Raw genomic sequence first — 18,268 nt, 5'->3', positions numbered from 1 at the left:
AGTATCCCTTTCTGTTAATTCCGTGTACGGTACTAGAATATCGTATTTGTTATTATATTAACGTAGAGTTCAATACTTAGATATTGTGAGTTATTGCGGTTGTCAGTCGCTAAGAACGACTGAGTGAGTAGTGTATATTGTGAGTACACCTTTGTGAGCAGGCACTGTAGACCATCGGTACGCTTCGGGAGGACTGGTCTGGTGCCCACCTTATTTTACACTACATATGTTACCCCTATGTTACCCGTATGTTACCGATATGAGGAAGAAGAGGACGGAGGGTACTATAGATGTCATGCTCCATGATGGACCTCAGAACCACTGGTTTAGGAGCCAGTACGTGACCAGGGAACTCCTTAGCTTTGATCTGTATTTTGTCTTTCACGGAGGGTATGTGGAACGACATCACCTGGGGAGTAAATAATAAACAGCTGACAAAGAAAATGTAATTTTTCCTAATAAGGATTTGAAGTTGTGAAATCTTGAGAAGTTGGGTGTTTTTCTGAGAGTTGAGACTGTGACTTTATATAAGTTTCAGTCATTGCTCGTGTAGCTATATATCTGAAGCTGTATAGCCATGTTATAATCGAAGAAACAGCCATTCACACATTGAATTGTAGTCTGTAGCCATTCACATGCACTATACAGTCTGTAGCCTATTATAAATTGATGTCATAAGGCCACAAAAGCGGGCTCAAAATCGCATTAATATCACAAAACAACAAAGCATAATATATTATGTTTCTGAAAATATGAATTTGAGCTTTTAAAAGAACTCACTTGACCCAACAGAGGGACCTGATAACTTTTGCCAGGCATTATTGGCTCCCAACAGGTGAAATTGTGCATCGCCACCTCTATAGCAACTCTACCGGACTCAAAGAACTGGGGCGCCATGATCTGGACTATGTTCGAGTATAGGTTTATGTAGGGTTTCCTTGTCAGGAGAACAAATGATTTTTGGAAGTAACCCCGCTTGAATTGTTCCCCTTTTGTCTGCCTGGAGAAAAGTCAACAATGTTATAATTTTTACACAATTTATTCAAACCAATTCGCAATTATTTCTTGGTATAGTACTGTATTATATCATATTATGATAATATGGTATAATACTGTATTAATGTGAACGGTACGTACTCATAAAAAGCATAATTAACTAACCTAAAGAACACGTAACCATAATAAAAGTGGCTGTCTCTAGAGGTCAGGTCATCCCGTTGCTTGGAGACGTTGTACTCTTTCCTTACTCGGAAGTGATAGCACGTGTCTCCCGAACATCCTGAAAATATTGAGATTAGTAAAATAGAGCACAATCTTATCCGAGTCTGACTGCACTTCCGCCTCTGAAGATTGGTACATTTCAAAAGTTCAAACTGGTAGGTTGAAACTTCGAATAGACTTTTCATTACATACCCAAATTACTAAGGGTAATTTCAACAGCCAAATTATGGTTACCAAGTAACCGGCTAATGAACAATACATAGAATCACGTTTACTACCATTTAATTGAACCGATTCTCATACATGTTCATTAAATATAGTTCATTAAATATAGTTCAGAGTGTATCACAATATAGCTCTGCGTGTCAGGGCGGTGCATGTCGAACAGCACTGACTGTTCTACACTGAACTGCACGCTAACAACCAGTGGAAACTATCTACTCTCTACTCTCTACTCTCTACTCTCTACTCTCTACTCTCTACTCTCTCTACTCTCTACTCTCTAATCTCTACTCTCTCTACTCTCTACTCTCTACTCTCTCTACTCTCTCTACTCTCTCTACTCTCTCTACTCTCTCTCTCTACTCTCTACTCTCTACTCTCTACTCTCTACTCTCTACTCTCTACTCTCTACTCTCTACTCTCCTCTCTACTCTCTACTCTCTACTCTCTACTCTCTACTCCTCCCAACTCTCTCTAATCTCTCTCTCCGTCTACTCTCACTACTCTCACTACTACTCTCCTATCTCTACTCCTCTCTAAATCCTACTCGCTCATACTCTCTCTACTCTCTCTACTCTCTCTACTATCTCTACTCTCTCTACTCTCTATTTCTCTACACTCACAACTCTCTCTACTCTCTCTACTAATCTACCTCCTACTCTCTCTACTCTCTCTACTACTCTCTCTAACTCTCACAACTCTCTCACCTCTCTCTACTCTCTACTCTCTACTCTACTACTCTTACTCTCTTAACTCTACTCTCTACTCTCTACTCTCTTACTCTCTAACTCTCTACTCTCTACTCTCTACTCTCTACTCTCTACTCTCTACTCTCACTCTCTACTCTCATACTCACTACACTCTACCTCTACTCTCTACACTCTACATTCACTCTCTAACTCTACTCCTCTACTCTCTTACTCTCTACTCTCTAAACTCTTAACTTCTCTACTCTCTACTCTCTAACATCTCTACTCATCTAGAGCTTAGTCAATGTTCCTGTTTATAAGCGAGGAGGAGGAGGTTTATTGCAAAGCTAAACTTGTTGTTACAAAACATAACTTCCAAAATTCCGAATAGAAGACCAACTGTACTACTATTACATTACTATTAAACTATTACTATTACATTACTATTAAACAATACATAACTATTAAAGTACTAAGCAACTATTACCTTACAATTACATACTAGTGCAACAATACATACTATTACAGTACTATTAAATTATTACTATTACATTACTATTAAACTATTACATTACTATTACAGTACTATTAAACTATTACTATTACATTACTATTAAACTATTACTATTACATTACTATTAAACTATTACATTACTATTACAGTACTATTAAACTATTACTATTACAGTACTACTGAACTATTACTATCTCTCTACTCTCTCTACTATCTCTACACTCTACCTCTCTACTCTCTACTCCTCACTCTCTACTCTCCAACTCTCTCTACGCTCTCTACTCTCTCTACCTCTACTCTCAACTCTCTACTCTCAAACTCTCTCTAACTCTCTACTCTCTACTCTCTACTGTTTACTCTCTACTCTCTTACTCTCCTCTACTCTCTACCTCTACTCTCTCTACTATCTCTACTCTCTACTATCTCTACTCAACAACTCTCTATATTCTACTCTCTACACTCTCTCATCTCTACTCCTCTATACTCTCTAGACTCTTCTCTACTCTCTCACTCTCTACTCTCTCTCTCTACCTCTCAACTCTCTACTCTCTACTCTCTACCTCTCTACTCTCTCTACTCTCTACTCTCTACTCTCTCTACTCTCTATACTCTCTCTACTCTCTCTACTCTCTCTACTCTCTACTCTACTCTCTCTACTCTCTCTACTCTCTACTCTCTACTCTCTACTCTCTACTCTCTCTACTCTCCATCTACTCTCTCTACCACTCTCTCTACACTTGACACTCTACCCTCTACTCTCTACTCTTCTCTACTCTCTCTACTCTCTCTACTCTCTCTACTCTCTCTACTCTCTACTCTCTACTCTCTCTACTCTCTACTCTCTACTCTCTACTCTCCTCTCTCTACTCTCTATACTCTCTCTACTCACCAACTCTCTCTACTCTCTTACTCAACTCGTCTCTACTCTCACTACTCTCTACTCTCTACTCTCTACTCTCACTCTCTCTACTCTTACTCTCTACTCTCTACCCTACTCTCTATCTCTCTACCTCTCTACTCTACTCTCTCTACTCTCCTCAACTCTCAACTCTCTACTCTCTGACTACTCTACTACTCTCTACCTCCTCTCAACTCTTTACTCTCTACTCTCTACCCTCTACTCTCTACTCCTCTACACTCTCTCTACTCTCTCTACTCTCTCTATTCAACAGAGTTAGAGTCAGGAAAGCAAGGTAGCATATGTTCAGTCTCTCCTGCTCAGTGAGTGAGAATGAGGCTGGTTCAATGTGCTCGATACTCTGTCCTAAGCTCTCTCTACTCTCTACAATCCTGACACTCTAACCTCACTACTCTCTACTCTCTACCTCTACTCTCAACTCTCTCTACTCTCTCTACTCTCTCTACTCTCTACACACTACTCTCTACTTCAACTCTCTACTCTCTACTCTCTCTAACTCTCTCAACTCTCTCTACTCTCTCTACTCTCTTCTCTCTACGCACTACACTCTACTCTCTACACTCTCTACTCTCAAGTACTCTCCTACTCTCTCTACTCTCACTACTCTCACCTACTCTATCTACTCTCTCTACTCTCTACTCCTCTACTCTCTAACTCTCTCTACTCTTACACTTCTACTCTCTAACCCTCTACTCTCTACTCTCTCTACTCTCTACTCTACTCTCTCTACTCTCTCTACTCTCTACTCTCTACTCTCAAACTCTCCTATCTCAACTCTATCTCTCTCTACTCTTTACTCTCTACTCTCTACCCTCTACTCTCTACTCTCTCTACTCTCTCTACTCTCTCTACTCTCTCTATTCACCAGAGTTAGAGTCAGGGAAAGCAAGGTAGCATATGTTCAGTCTCTCCTGCTCAGTGAGTGAGAATGAGGCTGGTTCAATGTGCTCGATACTCTGTCCTAGCTCTCTCTACTCTCTCTACTATCTCTACACTCTACTCTCTCTACTCTCTACTCTCTACTCTCTACTCTCTACTCTCTACTCTCTCTACTCTCTCTACTCTCTACTCGTCCTCCTCACTACTCTCGTACCACTCTACTCTCTCTCTCATCTACTCTCTACACTCAACACTTTTAACTCTACTCTCTACTCTCTACCTCTACCTCTCTACTCTCTCTACCTCTCTACTCTCTCTACTCTCACAACTCTCTCTACTCTCTACTCTCTACTCTCTACTCTCTACTCCACACACTCTCTCTCTAATCTCTATACCCTCTCTAAACTCTCTCTACTCTCTACTCTACTCTCTCACTTCTCTCTACTCTCTCACTCTCTCTACTCTCTCTACTCTCTCTAACTCTCTAACTCTACTCTCTCTACTCCTACTCTCCTACTCTCTACTCACTACTCTCTCTACCTCTATATCTCTCTACTCTCTCACTCTCTACGCTACTCTCTCTACTCTCTCTACTCCTACTCTCTACTCTCTACTCTCATAAGATAGATTAGAGAAATATGATAAATAAAATCATTATATCACTCTCTCTACCTCGATAATAATCTAATCTACTCTCTATAATCTTCATACTCTCTACCTCTACTCTCTACTCTCTACTATCTCTACTTCCTTTACTCTCTATCTCTACCACTACTATCTACATCTCTCTACTATATCTACTCTCTCTACTCCTCTCTATTCACCAGAGTTAGAGTCAGGAAAGATGTAGCATATGTTCAGTCCTCTCCTGCTCAGTGATGAAAGAGGCTGTTCAATGTGCTCGAATACTCTGTCCTACTCGAGAGCAAATAGTTTTACTATCGCAACGCGGCTACCCATTGAGCGAGGGTCACCTCATCAAACCAGCTTCACATTACTAGTGAGGAAGAAGAAGAGGAAGATGAGGAGAATGGGGGTTGATACTTTCTCTACATCCTGGGGTAGGGGTTGTGTGTTATGGTTCACATGGTTGTGTGACCAACCAAGTTTAAATAGATGTAACTTCTTATTTTTGCATTGCGTTTAATTGAGAAAGGACTCGAAGGAAAACAAGTTGATATTTGGGAGAAAAAGTTAATCAGATAGTCATAATTTAAAATAGGAATATATTAATTATTGATATTTACAGTATAAAATACAGATTATTAAGAACAATAAAATACAATAAAATCAGAATTGGCCCTAGTTTTAAAATATATTTACACACCCTCGACATATAACACAACCATTGGTACATTTTTATAATCTAATAGATGACAATCATAGATAACAAATAATAGCCACAAATCGTGCATAGTCTAATCTTCAAATTAAAATTATCAATAAAAATCAGTGACATGCCCGAAAAGAATGATAACAACTTAAGAAAGGACCTAAATTACCAAGTTTTGTCAGGAGTCCACTAGTTTGCAACTCATCCAGGTAACACCATCAGTTTTAGTTACAGATTTGTCCAGAAAGTGTTTGCCTCTAAACATTGCATTCACTTTAGATAAGATGGACACTGGAAAGCCATCAACAAATCCCAGTTTAGCGTAGAAACCCATCTTGTCCTTTGTAGAGAGGAATATCTCGTCCATTGAGAGACTATCAGCCAGGTCAAGGCAGTGTTGCATCAGCTTCAGTCCCAACCCTGGGATGTTACGGTTAGTAAAGCCTCTTCAAGAAAACAACAATTTTCAAGAAACCAACAATATATTTATAATCAAATAAACAGACAAAAACTATATTGTATAAATATAACTACACAACTTTAGACCAGATATCTTAGGGACTTGGAGTAGCATAGAGAGACCAAAAGTATAACTATACTTTAACCAAAAATACGTCGAAAAGAATCCAGGGTGATACAGGATCGTATAGTGAAGACCGTAAAGTTATACCGCTGCACCCCCCTTGCCTCCTGACTTCTTGTTGGATAACATATATGCAAACTTGGGTCGTTTATAATATACTCCAAAGAAGTAGTATTATTGATTTTTCTGGGGTTAGCTTCAACAACAATATCAATATAATCAATATCAATATGAGACTAAACTATCGAATAATATATAATATATATATAAATATAAATAAATTATCAATTATTAAATATCAATTCGCTCTGGTTAAAAATTTATTATATTATCAAACTTTACACAAATCCGAAGTAGTAATATAAAAACAAACCTAGGATCTGATAAGTCTACGAGAAGAAACTCTGAAAACAAACTTAAATATTTAACCCAACAAAATTAATGAATCAAAACTAACAAATTTCTCCATGGTTTCTGTTCGAGGCTATATGTCTGTATCTGACAAATCTGTCAAATTACATAATTTATATTTCTTTTTATTTAAATCCATCATTAAAAAGTTTTGAAAATACGATCTGATGTCTACCAATTCTCCCTTTCATATTCTCCATACACTCAAAGTAAAAAAACTCAAGCATTGGGTGGGGAGTTACAATCCTTCGAAAGATATGAACCGACATTTCCAGCGAGACTTAGCAACCCCTCTCTGTAATGGAGTCACCCCACAACAGAATAAATCTCGGTTACTGATGATTCGGGATAAGTGGAGTCATTATCCGCCCAAATGTATGCTGACACACATCCACTTTCTGAAGGATTTTCACGGACGGCCCAGCTATTGCAGTTTACAGCAAGTACGGGTAACAAGGGCCTCGATAATTTCATTTTGTGTGTCCCAGTGAAATTCGACTTTTTTTCCAGCCAAACATTTGTTGTACTTTTCGAAAGCAACCATTAGCTAGGAAACAGCGGTGGAAGTATGTCAATTTGCTGCAAACCTGATCCCCGTGACACACTCATTCCCATCCTCCATGGCACTCTACCTCTAATGGCTCATCCTTTCTTGTCGAGCACTTATTGTGTCTGCTATAAAGAAACGACAAATTCAGTATTGTCTTCGTTAACAAGGTAGTCCCATTCACCAAAAATTCTCATCTGCAAATAGGCAGCATCTCATGCAGATTTTTCTACCGTCTTCATCACCGAAATTCTGCATCATCGCATACTCCCATTCTATTGTAAGAGAGAGTCTGGTCCAAAAGGAGGGTTGGACGCAGGTAAGTGAAATGATAACACTACTCTTAGTGGTACGATCGCAGCAAAGAATAGAAGTAAAAAATGCCCCTTAAGCTCCATCACCTTGGAAAGATCCATTGTAGGTTTCAAACTCCAGAGAGATTGTTTTCGTCAATTTTAATTCTGAGCTTGGTATTTGACAACAAATACCTTGCTAACCTGATGATCGTCTTCACAGCAACAGCTTCCTTATGCAAGTCAAAGAATTACGGTCGCATTTATGGTGTCAAAAGCTGAGCTCAAATCGATGCCCAATTTGAGAATTCCATCTTCTCTCCTTCACTCAGATAAAAGTAGGCGTTGGGTCCAAACAATATCGCACCACTGAGACCAGCCATGACGCATTTTGCCAGGTCCAGTATACTCTCAATCTGTCTCCTGACCCTGTGAATGTTATAAGACAAGAGCTTCCCTATGCCGTTGAAGAAGACATAGGGCCTGAGACCCTTAACTGTCCTTTGGTTTGCCAGCTTCAGCCACCACAAAGATTGGTTAATGAGGGTAAAAATTTATAAATTAGGATATTTAATAATTAAAACATTACAACTACAAGTGGTTAAAAACGCCCTACAAGTGGTTAAAAACGCCCTTCAAATCTCACTTTAGGGTACAGTAAATCATTCTCATTCAGTCTAGCTAACTTCATATTATGTATTACATATATGAAGTATTCCTGCTTTACATATTATTATGTAAAACAGTTATTCTACTTAAATCAGCTACCTAAACCCCGATGTTGAGCGGACACAATAACAGACTCCACAACACACCACCGCTCGTTCTCTAGGCTCTCACTCAGTCTGTAGTGTCCTATCACCTTCTCATCCTTCACCTGAACAAGTGTTAGGTTTACATAATATTAATATTAAACATAATTACATAATGTTAATGTTATCTTTGTCAAACAGCGAACTGCACTGTGAACATTAAAATTCAGAATAAATCACAAGATTGCCAACTGTATGCACATGAACGGTGTGTGTTTGTTAAATTAAACAATACCCTACTAACCATAGCAACAGACACAGGTAACTGAGGACGGGTGGCGACTCAAACTTCCTCCTCCGAGCAAACCTACTTTTAGGCCAGCATGTGTCCAGTAGAGAACATGTTTCCTCTACCAAACTTGCGTTTTCATGTAGGGAGAAGAAATGCATGCATCTATCTATTCTTGCTGAATGGGCATATTTCATGTTATTCGAGTAGACGTTAATTCTTATAATTAAAGGTTGAACTGACAATTTAGTTGAATAATTCAATCCAGCTGACTGAACTGTGAGATGTAATAAGCGAATATTTTCAAATTTCAAAGACTTTTATAAAACTTATGAGAAACGTAATGAAACAAGATTGTAAAACTCAAGATGAAGTTTAAATCTGTGAGATGGATACCACTTACTGATTTACGGTTCCCATCAAATAACAATATCAATAGACAAAAAAACAATTTTGAGATGAGATTTGATGGTAATATTGTAATGTAATGATATATAAAAAAAAGAGATTACGTATTTAAAGATATTCAGTAAATACAACACTTTTTCAAAAATATAATTATTATCTTCATTTTTTCGTGTATATAATTTGATTATTAGTGATATGTAAAGTGTGTTGTTTTTGTGAAGGGTTTGTGGGGTATATGAGATTTTAGTTTATTTTTTTTTGTTTTTGGGGTGGATGATAGGATTATTTGTGAAGATATGGATAGTGTTATGTGAGTTGAAGTTTTGGGTTTGGGGGAAAGTTTTTGTTTTTGTTTTTGTGTGGATTGGTGAATGGTGTTAGTTATGTGGTTTGGATTTGTTGTTAGTTAGGTGTATATTTTTTAGTTTTTATTTTAGTTTTGTAGGTTGTCTATTTAAGTGAGAGATTTGGTTTTTAGTGTGGGTTTGGGGTGGAGAGTTTTTTAGTGGTTAGGGGGGTTTTAGGAATTATAATTTAAATTTTTTTTGATGTTGTTATATTGTGTGTAGATGATAGTTGTTATTTGATTTTATTTTGGAGGTATTGGTTAGTTGTTTGGGATTTGGTTTGTGTGTGATTTGTTGGGTGAGTGTATGGTGTGGTGTGTTGATTTGAGTGTTTTTGGGAAGAGGTATTTTGGGTAGATGGATGGATGTGTTATGTTTTTTGATGTTGTTATAGGTATGATGTGTGTTGTATTGGGATTGATAGGGATGTTGGTATGATGGGGTTTTAGGTGTGTTGGTATTATTGTTGGGGGTTGTGGGTATATTTTTATGATTTGTTAGTGGATGGGGGTTATGAGGTGGTTGGGTTGATTTGGGAGTGAAATTGTTTTATATGTTGGTGATAGTTGTATGGGGTTAGTTTTGTTGAGGTTGTTTTTGAGATTTGTAAGTAAGAAGGTATTATAGGATTTGAATTGATGGGAAGATTTGATAGAGTAAGATGTATGTGTATGGGGGGTTGTGAATGTTTTGTTGGGGTTGGGTAAGTTTAGGTGTTGGTTGAAAATGAAATTATTATAAGGGTGAGGAATATTATTTTGTGTTGTGGAATAAATGTAGTTAGGAGTTTTTGTGAGTGAGTGAATGATATTTGTTGATGGATTTAGGTAATATTAGGGTAATTGAATGGGGGTTTATAGGAAGAAATGGGATTTAGGAGGAAGAGGGATTAGAGAGTTTGGGTATAGGAATTGGTGTTGAAAATATGTGTTGAATTTGTTTTTGTATTATGGAGAATGGGATGTTATGGGTGTGTAAATGTGTTTTTTAGTATGGGAGGTAGAAAGGAGGAATGTATTAGGTAAAGGTGTGTAGGGGGTTGGTGGATAATATAGTGAAATGGGGTATTGGGGATTGAGGGAGAATTGTGAATTGGATGAAATTTGAGTAGTGTTATGTTTTTGGTTTGTTTAATGGGGGTAAGGGAGGAAATAGTGGAAGATGTAGATGATTGGAGTGTTGGATTAGAGAGGGAGGGGATAAGTGGTAGAAAAGATTTTATTAGGTATGTTATTAGGGATTGGTTTTAGAGTTAGTGTGTGTGTTGGGGTTGGAAGGTGTGGGGGGCGGGTGGTGGGGGGGGGGCATTTGCTAATCATACAGTAAGATTCTATAAACCTTTTTCATTTTTATAGCAAGCCCATATCTACTGACCATTGTCCTTCTTATAATAATCATAACCTTCCTTCTTGTTAACTACTGCATGATATTGAGTAATTTTTATATTCTAAAAATTACAAACAATTGTTGAAAGATATGTTTGGTTGGGATTGGTAATTAAACTCTTTATAAAACCAAAGTTAAAATGATGAAAGAATTGGGGAATTCAAGTGAACATCGGGCCTTGCCTAATTAAGGAACTTAGAAAGTTTTATATTAGTTACAATTGAATTCAAATATTTATGCCAAGAAAAATATACGAAATGTTTCATAGACTTGTTATTAATTAGAAATATATTAAGTGAATACATTAATAAAATTTAGTTTGATGTTGAATTGTGTAATTTGTGAAATTATAGTTAAGCTTATTTTATTATTCTTTTAAATTATTAACGAATATATGTTGAAAGAAATTTTTGAAAGTGATGATATTGGATTGGATGAAGGTATGATGTGATTTTATTTAGAAAGGGTAAGAGGATATTTATTTATAAAGAGTAACTGTTGTGAATAAAAAATTGATATGATAAAGATATTTAATGTGATTGGGGTAGTATATTAGTTATTAGTTTGTTTTTTGGTTTAATTATTATTTATTGTTGTAGGTTTGATTTTTTAATAATTTGTTTATGATTTTGTGTTAATGATATGTTTTAATGTTAATTATTATGATTGAATAATTGATGATTAATTTTTTGATTATTGATGAGGGATATGAATTTTTTTAAGAAATATGGTATTGTATTTTTGACATATCTATAGGTTGAGGATGTATTAATTAAACTTAATTTGTGATAAATAAATTATAATAAAAAATTATTGAGTGACATGTTTAAAGAATTGTTAAAACTAAATTTTGTTAAATTTGATGTATATATGTTTTTGATTTGTTGTGATGATGTGAAAATGATATAGAGATTATAATGATTATTGGTGATTTGTTTGTTATGATGTGTATTTAGAATTTTGGGGTGGTGATATGTTATTGATGGGATGTGGATTGAAGTGAAATGGATAGATAATTAATATAAGATGGTTGGATTGTTTGGTTGTATTTTTTGTGTTTTTTATAATAATATTAAGAGGTGTGGATTTTTTAATATTATTGTTGTGGAAAGTTGGTTTTGATATAATGGATTTGATGGAGTTTGAATTGTGTTAGTATGGTATTGAATGGGTGGTTTTTGAGTATGAGAGTTTATTGGGTGGTGTGTTAGTTGAAATTGGGGGGAGTGATAAAAATTTAAAAAAAAAAAAAATAATGATGAGATGTAAGTATGGTGTAGGGTTTTAGGATTAATGTATTGTGGATATGTAATTGTGTTTATGAGGGATGAGGGTGAGGAAATTTTTTTAATTGTTGTGTGGAGAGGTGTGGTATTTGTTGATTGGATGGTGGTGAAGTTTTAGGTGGGAAAAAAAAAATAAAATGATATATGTTAGGATGTTGATATTTGGTTATTAATTTTTTATGATAGTATGGATTGATAAGTGATGTTGGTAGAGTGTGGAATAGTTTAATTTTTTTTTTTGAGTGGTTAAGGTTGTATGGGAATGTTTGGGTTGAGATTTGGTTTTTTTTTTTTTTTTTTTTTTTTTTTTTTTTTTTTTATTTTTTTTTTTTTTTTTTTTTTTTTTTTTTTTTTATTTTTTTTTATTTTTTTATTTTTTTTTTTTTTTTTTTAGTTTGTTTTTTATGGATTGGAATGAGTTGGTGAATAAAATGGGATGTTGGGTGTAGGAGGTTGTTATATTGGGGGTATGTGGTAGTGGTTTGTTTAATAGAATGTTAAATAATTTGAGGGAGGTTGTGGAATTGGAGTTTTTTGATGGATATTGTTTGATTTGTTGTTTTGTGTAAAGATGAGTGTAGTGTTATTAGTATAAAGAAATAAAAAAAATTAGTTGAGGGATGGTTTTATATTTTTAGTTGTTATGGATATGATGTGTTTGATTTTATAGTAACGCTCTATGAGTTTTAATACTAAATGTATTGGCTCATTACATTGATTTTTTGAGGCCCACATGATATGTACCAAGAAAGTCTACAGTATATAGCATTGCTAGCACATAGGCGGAATCCCTACTGTAGAAGCAAACGTTAAAATGGCTATCTTCATAACATTTTCTATTCTTACCACAAGATCTTGGATAACTATGATATTTGCATGAAACTTTGAAACATCTGTACCATGGGATCGTGTGAGTGACCTAATTAAAAACGTACCAAGGGGGGTCTAAGTCTTGTATGCGAAGAACAGAGTAAGAAATGACCGTATGTTTATTTTATTTTTGTTTTTTTTTTTTTTTCAATCTCAGGTACTCAATGTGATGACACTACCTATGCGATATTACTTTATTCTATGCTGGGGATCTACCTAACCCTCTGGAATTACACCAGCTAGAAGACGTCTGCTCAGAAAGAATCACTTGGCGAAATGGAGAATGTTTCTCACCACCATGGCATTGGTAAAGTTCGTGCTCAGTTCCTGGAAGATACTATCTCCAGTGCTGTGCAATATCAAGCACTTATACCGTAAAGCATGGGGCTGACCTCAAAGATAATTTGTAATGAAAACTAACATGTGTTGGCCAACTGGGGCATTATATTCTAAGCTTTAGAATAATTAAAACTTATAGCATTTAATTAGTTAACACAATGTATAATCGTAGTATGTAGACGATAAGAGTGATTGGAAATGAATGTTGATTCTCATTGTTACAGGAGATCCAGATCCTTGAGATTCCTTATTAAAGATTATTTTCGTCAAATGCTACTTTCGTCGATAATTATTTCGTCGCTTTTTATGGGCATTACGAAATTTGCATTCAATAATTCAAGATTGTTACAAAATGCTAGTTCATTCTGATGTTTTTGTGCAACTCATCCTCAACACAAATTATTCGCTTCATTAGATTATAAGATAATTTCGTACGAATGAAATTATGAAATGATAGTGATAGTTGTATTAAATCTAGCTGCACTGTAACGGTTGTAATTACTGCTAATTTTTACTGTTATAGAATTCAACTTGACGAAACATAATCTTGTAAGGCCGCAAATTTTATAGCACTTTGATTATATAATATAATCGTACTAGATACATTCCTTTGATCATACCTATAATATTTTGAAATTAATTAGTTCATTGTAGCATTTTGCTTAGAATCTGTATATTAATGAGGTACAATATTGTGTAATTATGATTTATATTTGGGTAAAGGTGCAAGTTTTTAAACAAAGTTAATAGTTTTCTTAAAGCATCCATTTTAAATATATCAGCTTTTATAAAATTGCGCAGACATAAATCGATTTGAAATATCTAAGTATTATAGGTTTAGTTAAAGACTTATTATAGAATAAGTTAGTTAATTTGAATAGTTACTCAACCTTAGTCTTATGACTAATTGCATATAACTTTTAATCCCTTTACACAATTTAAAACAATTACCAATTTAGCATATAGATAAAGTTACGTGAATCAGGATACTTTGTCTGAAAGTCGATGACCCTCAAACTTCTAACAATAAATAAGTTAAGTTATGCGAGTGACCCATATTTAAAATGCCCATATTTTTACATATAAATGGGTATTTTGATCTTTTTTTGATATTGATGTAACGTTTTTTTGAAGAGAATAATGAGAAGTTTTAAAAGCTGTTGTATTTGACGACTGATCTTGAATTGAAGGTTGCTCGTTTTGTTATATATATCTTACATTGTTTTTTGTCTATTTGGAATTTTTTATTGATGTAACCTTAAGATGCATAATGGTATTCCATCTCAACAATTTCAAACTTCATCTTATTTTACAATATTTTCATTACGTTTCTCATAATGTTAATAAATCTTGAAATTGAAAAATATTCCTTATTACATCTCACAGGTTTATCACTGATTGAATTATTCAACAAATTTGTCTCGAACCTTTAAATTATAAGAATTAACTCTACTGCGAATAACATGAAATATGCCCATTCAGCAAGAATAGATAGATGCATGCATTTCTTTCTCCTCCTACATGAAACGCAAGTATTGTAGGAGAAACAGTGTTCTCTAGCTGACAATGCTGACCTAAAAGTAGGTTTGCTCGGGAGGAGGAAGTTTGAGTCGCCACCCCGTCCTCAGTTACCTGTGTCTGTTGCTATGGTTAGTAGGGTATTGTTTAATTTAACAAACACACACGTTCATTCATAACATTGCAATCTTTGATTTATTCTGATTTTAATATTGTTCACATGCCTAGTCGCTGTTTGACAAAGGATAACAATTTAGACATTATGTAATTATAGTTTATATATTAATATTATGTAAACTGAACAACTTGTTCTAGTGAAGGATGAAAGGTATAGACACTGACAGACGAGTGAAGCCTTAAAATTTAAAAAAAGGAAGAGGAAGTAGCGATGAGGTGTTGTGAATCTGTTATTGTGTCTGAGCTCAACAATCAGTTGTAGGCTGATTAATATAAAAAAAAAAAAAAAAAAAAAAAAAAAAAAATAAAAAAAAAAATACTGTTTACATAATAATATTGTTAAATCCAAGGAAATGACTTCATATAGTAATAGCATAAGTATGAAGTTTAGCTAACTGAATGAGATGATTTACTGAATGCCCTAAAGTGAGATTTGAAGGTCTTTTTAACCATTCTTGTACTTTTTACGCCTTGTAGTTGTAAAGTTTTAATATTAAATATCCTAATTTATAACTTTTTAATTGCCTCATTAACCAATCTTTTGAGGCGTGGCAGAAGCCTGCTAAACCCAAAGGACCATTTATAGGTCTCATGGCCCCTATGTCATCTCAACGCACTGAACTCATGTCCATTATAACACTTCACAGTCAGGAACAGATTCATGAGTATACTTAAGCTGGCAAAATGCTACAAGGGCCTAGTGCACATGTGTCGAATATTGTATGGACCAACGCCTACTTTATATCTTAGTGAAGAGGGGGGAAAAGATGGAATTCTCCAAATGGGCATCGATGATGAGCTGGCATCATTGACACGCAAAAACACCAGTAATTCTTGACTTGCTAAAAACTGTTGCTGTACGACGACATCAGTTAAAGCAGAGGTATTTGTATTCAATACGCCCTCAAATTAGAAAAACATTGACGAAACAATCTATCTATTTGAAACCTCAATATCTTTCAATATTGCTTCACATTTTTACAATCTATATCTTGGCTGGGCGCTCTGTACGCCACCTAAATAGTTTATCATTTCACTTCCTCGTCGCAACCTGCCTTTTGACCATAAATTGTCTCTACCAATAGAATGGATATCAGATGATGCGAGATTTCTGATAGATAAAAGAAAATCGAATAAGATCGATATTTGATATAGAATTTTGATAAATTACTAATGGGTTATGTAATTGTATGATTTTGTCACTTTATTTATTAAAAAAATTAATTGGAGAAATTATGTTAATTATTGGTTAAATATGAAAATTTATAGGATAAAGTTGAAATTTGATCTAATTATTAAAGATTGATTAAGAGATAATGTTAGAGATATGTATAAAATTTGTAGTTTTGAAAGAATTTATATACACCAAAATGAAATTTTACAGCCCTTGTTACCCCAGTACTGGCTGTACAACTGCAAAGCTGCCGCTCCAGAGAATCCTTCATAATAATGTGTGTCAGCGGCAACATTTTGTCATAATAACTCCACTTTATCCCAAATCTTCAGGAAACCAGACATTTATGCTCGTTTTGACTCCATTAACAAGTGTTGATAACTGCGCTAAAATGCTCCATATCCTATAGTATTTAACTCCGCACACCCAACTAGCATTAGTTTTACTGTTGAAGTATGGAAATATGAAAGAAATTGGTAGACCCAACAGATCATATTTTCAAACATTTTAATGATTTAAAATAGAAAGAAATATAAATTTAGTAATTTGACAAGATTTACAAACTTCGACATATAGCCTTCGAAAGGCAAAAATCAAAAACCATTGAAAATTTTAGTTTTTGATTCATTAATTTGTTTGGTTAGTATATTTAATTTGGTGATGTGGAGATAGTTAATTATCAATATGAATTTTTTATATTACTACTTCGATTTGTTAAAGTTATATATAAACAATTTTTATAAGAAAAAAATTATATATAAATTAATTTTATATAAAAGGTTTATAATATATTTTATATATTTAAAATTATATTTAATAATTATAATTTATTATATTTATATATATATTATATATTATTCGATAGTTTATCTGCATATTGGATATTAATTATATGATATTGTTGTTGAAAGCTGACCCCAAAAAATCATAATACTACTTCATTAGTATAAACGACCGAAGTTGCATAAATTGCTATCCAAGCCAAGGAATTCAAGGCAATTGTGCTAACTTACGTCTAGCTCTCATCCTTATCACACGGATTCTTTGCGACTATTTTGTTATAAATATATATATAACTTTCTTCACGCTCTTGCTACACAATCCCTAAGATATCTGTCTAAAGTTCGTGCTAGTATATATTTATATAATATTTTTTCTTTAATGATACTAAGAAAATTGTTGTTTCTGAATTTTTTTTATCTTGGAAGAAAGCTTCTTACTAACCTACATCCAAGGTACTTACGATCAACACTGCTGACCTGGCTGATAGTCTCTGCATACAATATTCCTCTCTACAAAACAAGATTTTCTCTACGCTAAACTGGATTTGTTGATGCGTTTCCATGTCCATCTTATCTAAAGTGAATCGAATTTTAGAGTTCAAACGACTTCTGACAAATCTGTACAAACTGATTTGTTACCTATTGAGTTGCAAACTATGACTCCTACAAAACTTGTAATTTATCCTGTCGTAAATTTTATCATTTCTTTTCGCATTCACTATTTTTATTATAGATTTAATTTAAGATTAACTATGCACGATTTTGCTATTATTATTATCTATGATTTCGATCTATTAGATTATAAAAATGTACCAATTTGTTTATAGTCGAGGGTGTGTAAATATATTTTAAAACTAGGGCCAATTCTGATTTTTAATGTATTTTATTTTCTTAATAATCGTATTTTATACTGAAATAATCAATATTAATATAGTCTATTTAAGATTATTACGTTCAGTACTTCTTTCTCAACATATATAAAATGGGATTATAAAGATTGTTACAATGCTAAATTAAAATTACATCTATTTTAAACTTTTTCAGCACAACCATTAGACCATAACACCAACAAAAAGTAAAACCCGCTACTCCAGAGTGTAAAAATATCAACCCCGCAATCTCCTCCTCGTCGCTCCTCTTCTTCTTCCACCTCAGTATATATTATAAACTACGTATTGAACTGTTACATAGATGACCCCTCGCTCAGCACTTAGTCCCAGTTCATATAACTTTGATCCAAGCTAGACAAGTATCGAGGCACATTGAACAACCTCATCTCACTCAACAGCAGGAAACTAAACTATATCTACGCTTCATCCCTACACTAAC

At 34.3% G+C, this 18,268-nt stretch overlaps 1 protein-coding gene and 1 long non-coding RNA gene across 2 annotated transcripts in view; both read right to left on the bottom strand.

Annotated features, from left to right (window-relative positions):
* LOC134826070 (basic proline-rich protein-like) overlaps nt 1-18,268 on the bottom strand; it is a gene marked incomplete at its 3' end in the record, with an annotated part of 72,887 nt that overhangs the window by 16,244 nt on the left and 38,375 nt on the right. Inside the window, exons 3-6 of the mRNA XM_063838335.1 lie at nt 4,431-4,532; nt 1,162-1,279; nt 781-1,000; nt 256-409 (exon numbers count right to left, since the gene is read on the bottom strand). Coding sequence (XP_063694405.1) covers nt 256-409; nt 781-1,000; nt 1,162-1,279; nt 4,431-4,532 — 594 coding nt within the window. The remainder of the gene's footprint in view (nt 1-255; nt 410-780; nt 1,001-1,161; nt 1,280-4,430; nt 4,533-18,268) is intronic.
* LOC134822813 (uncharacterized) lies at nt 5,623-8,830 on the bottom strand. The gene is made up of 3 exons (XR_010161221.1): nt 8,668-8,830; nt 8,380-8,488; nt 5,623-6,197 (listed from the first exon to the last, which is right to left on the bottom strand). It is a non-coding gene; the product is annotated as an uncharacterized LOC134822813 (long non-coding RNA).

This window comes from Bolinopsis microptera, chromosome 1, assembly GCF_026151205.1.
Source record: "Bolinopsis microptera isolate Bmic1 chromosome 1, MBARI_Bmic_1.0, whole genome shotgun sequence".
Lineage (NCBI taxonomy): Eukaryota > Metazoa > Ctenophora > Tentaculata > Lobata > Bolinopsidae > Bolinopsis > Bolinopsis microptera.
This window is presented reverse-complemented; position numbering and strand designations above follow the sequence as displayed.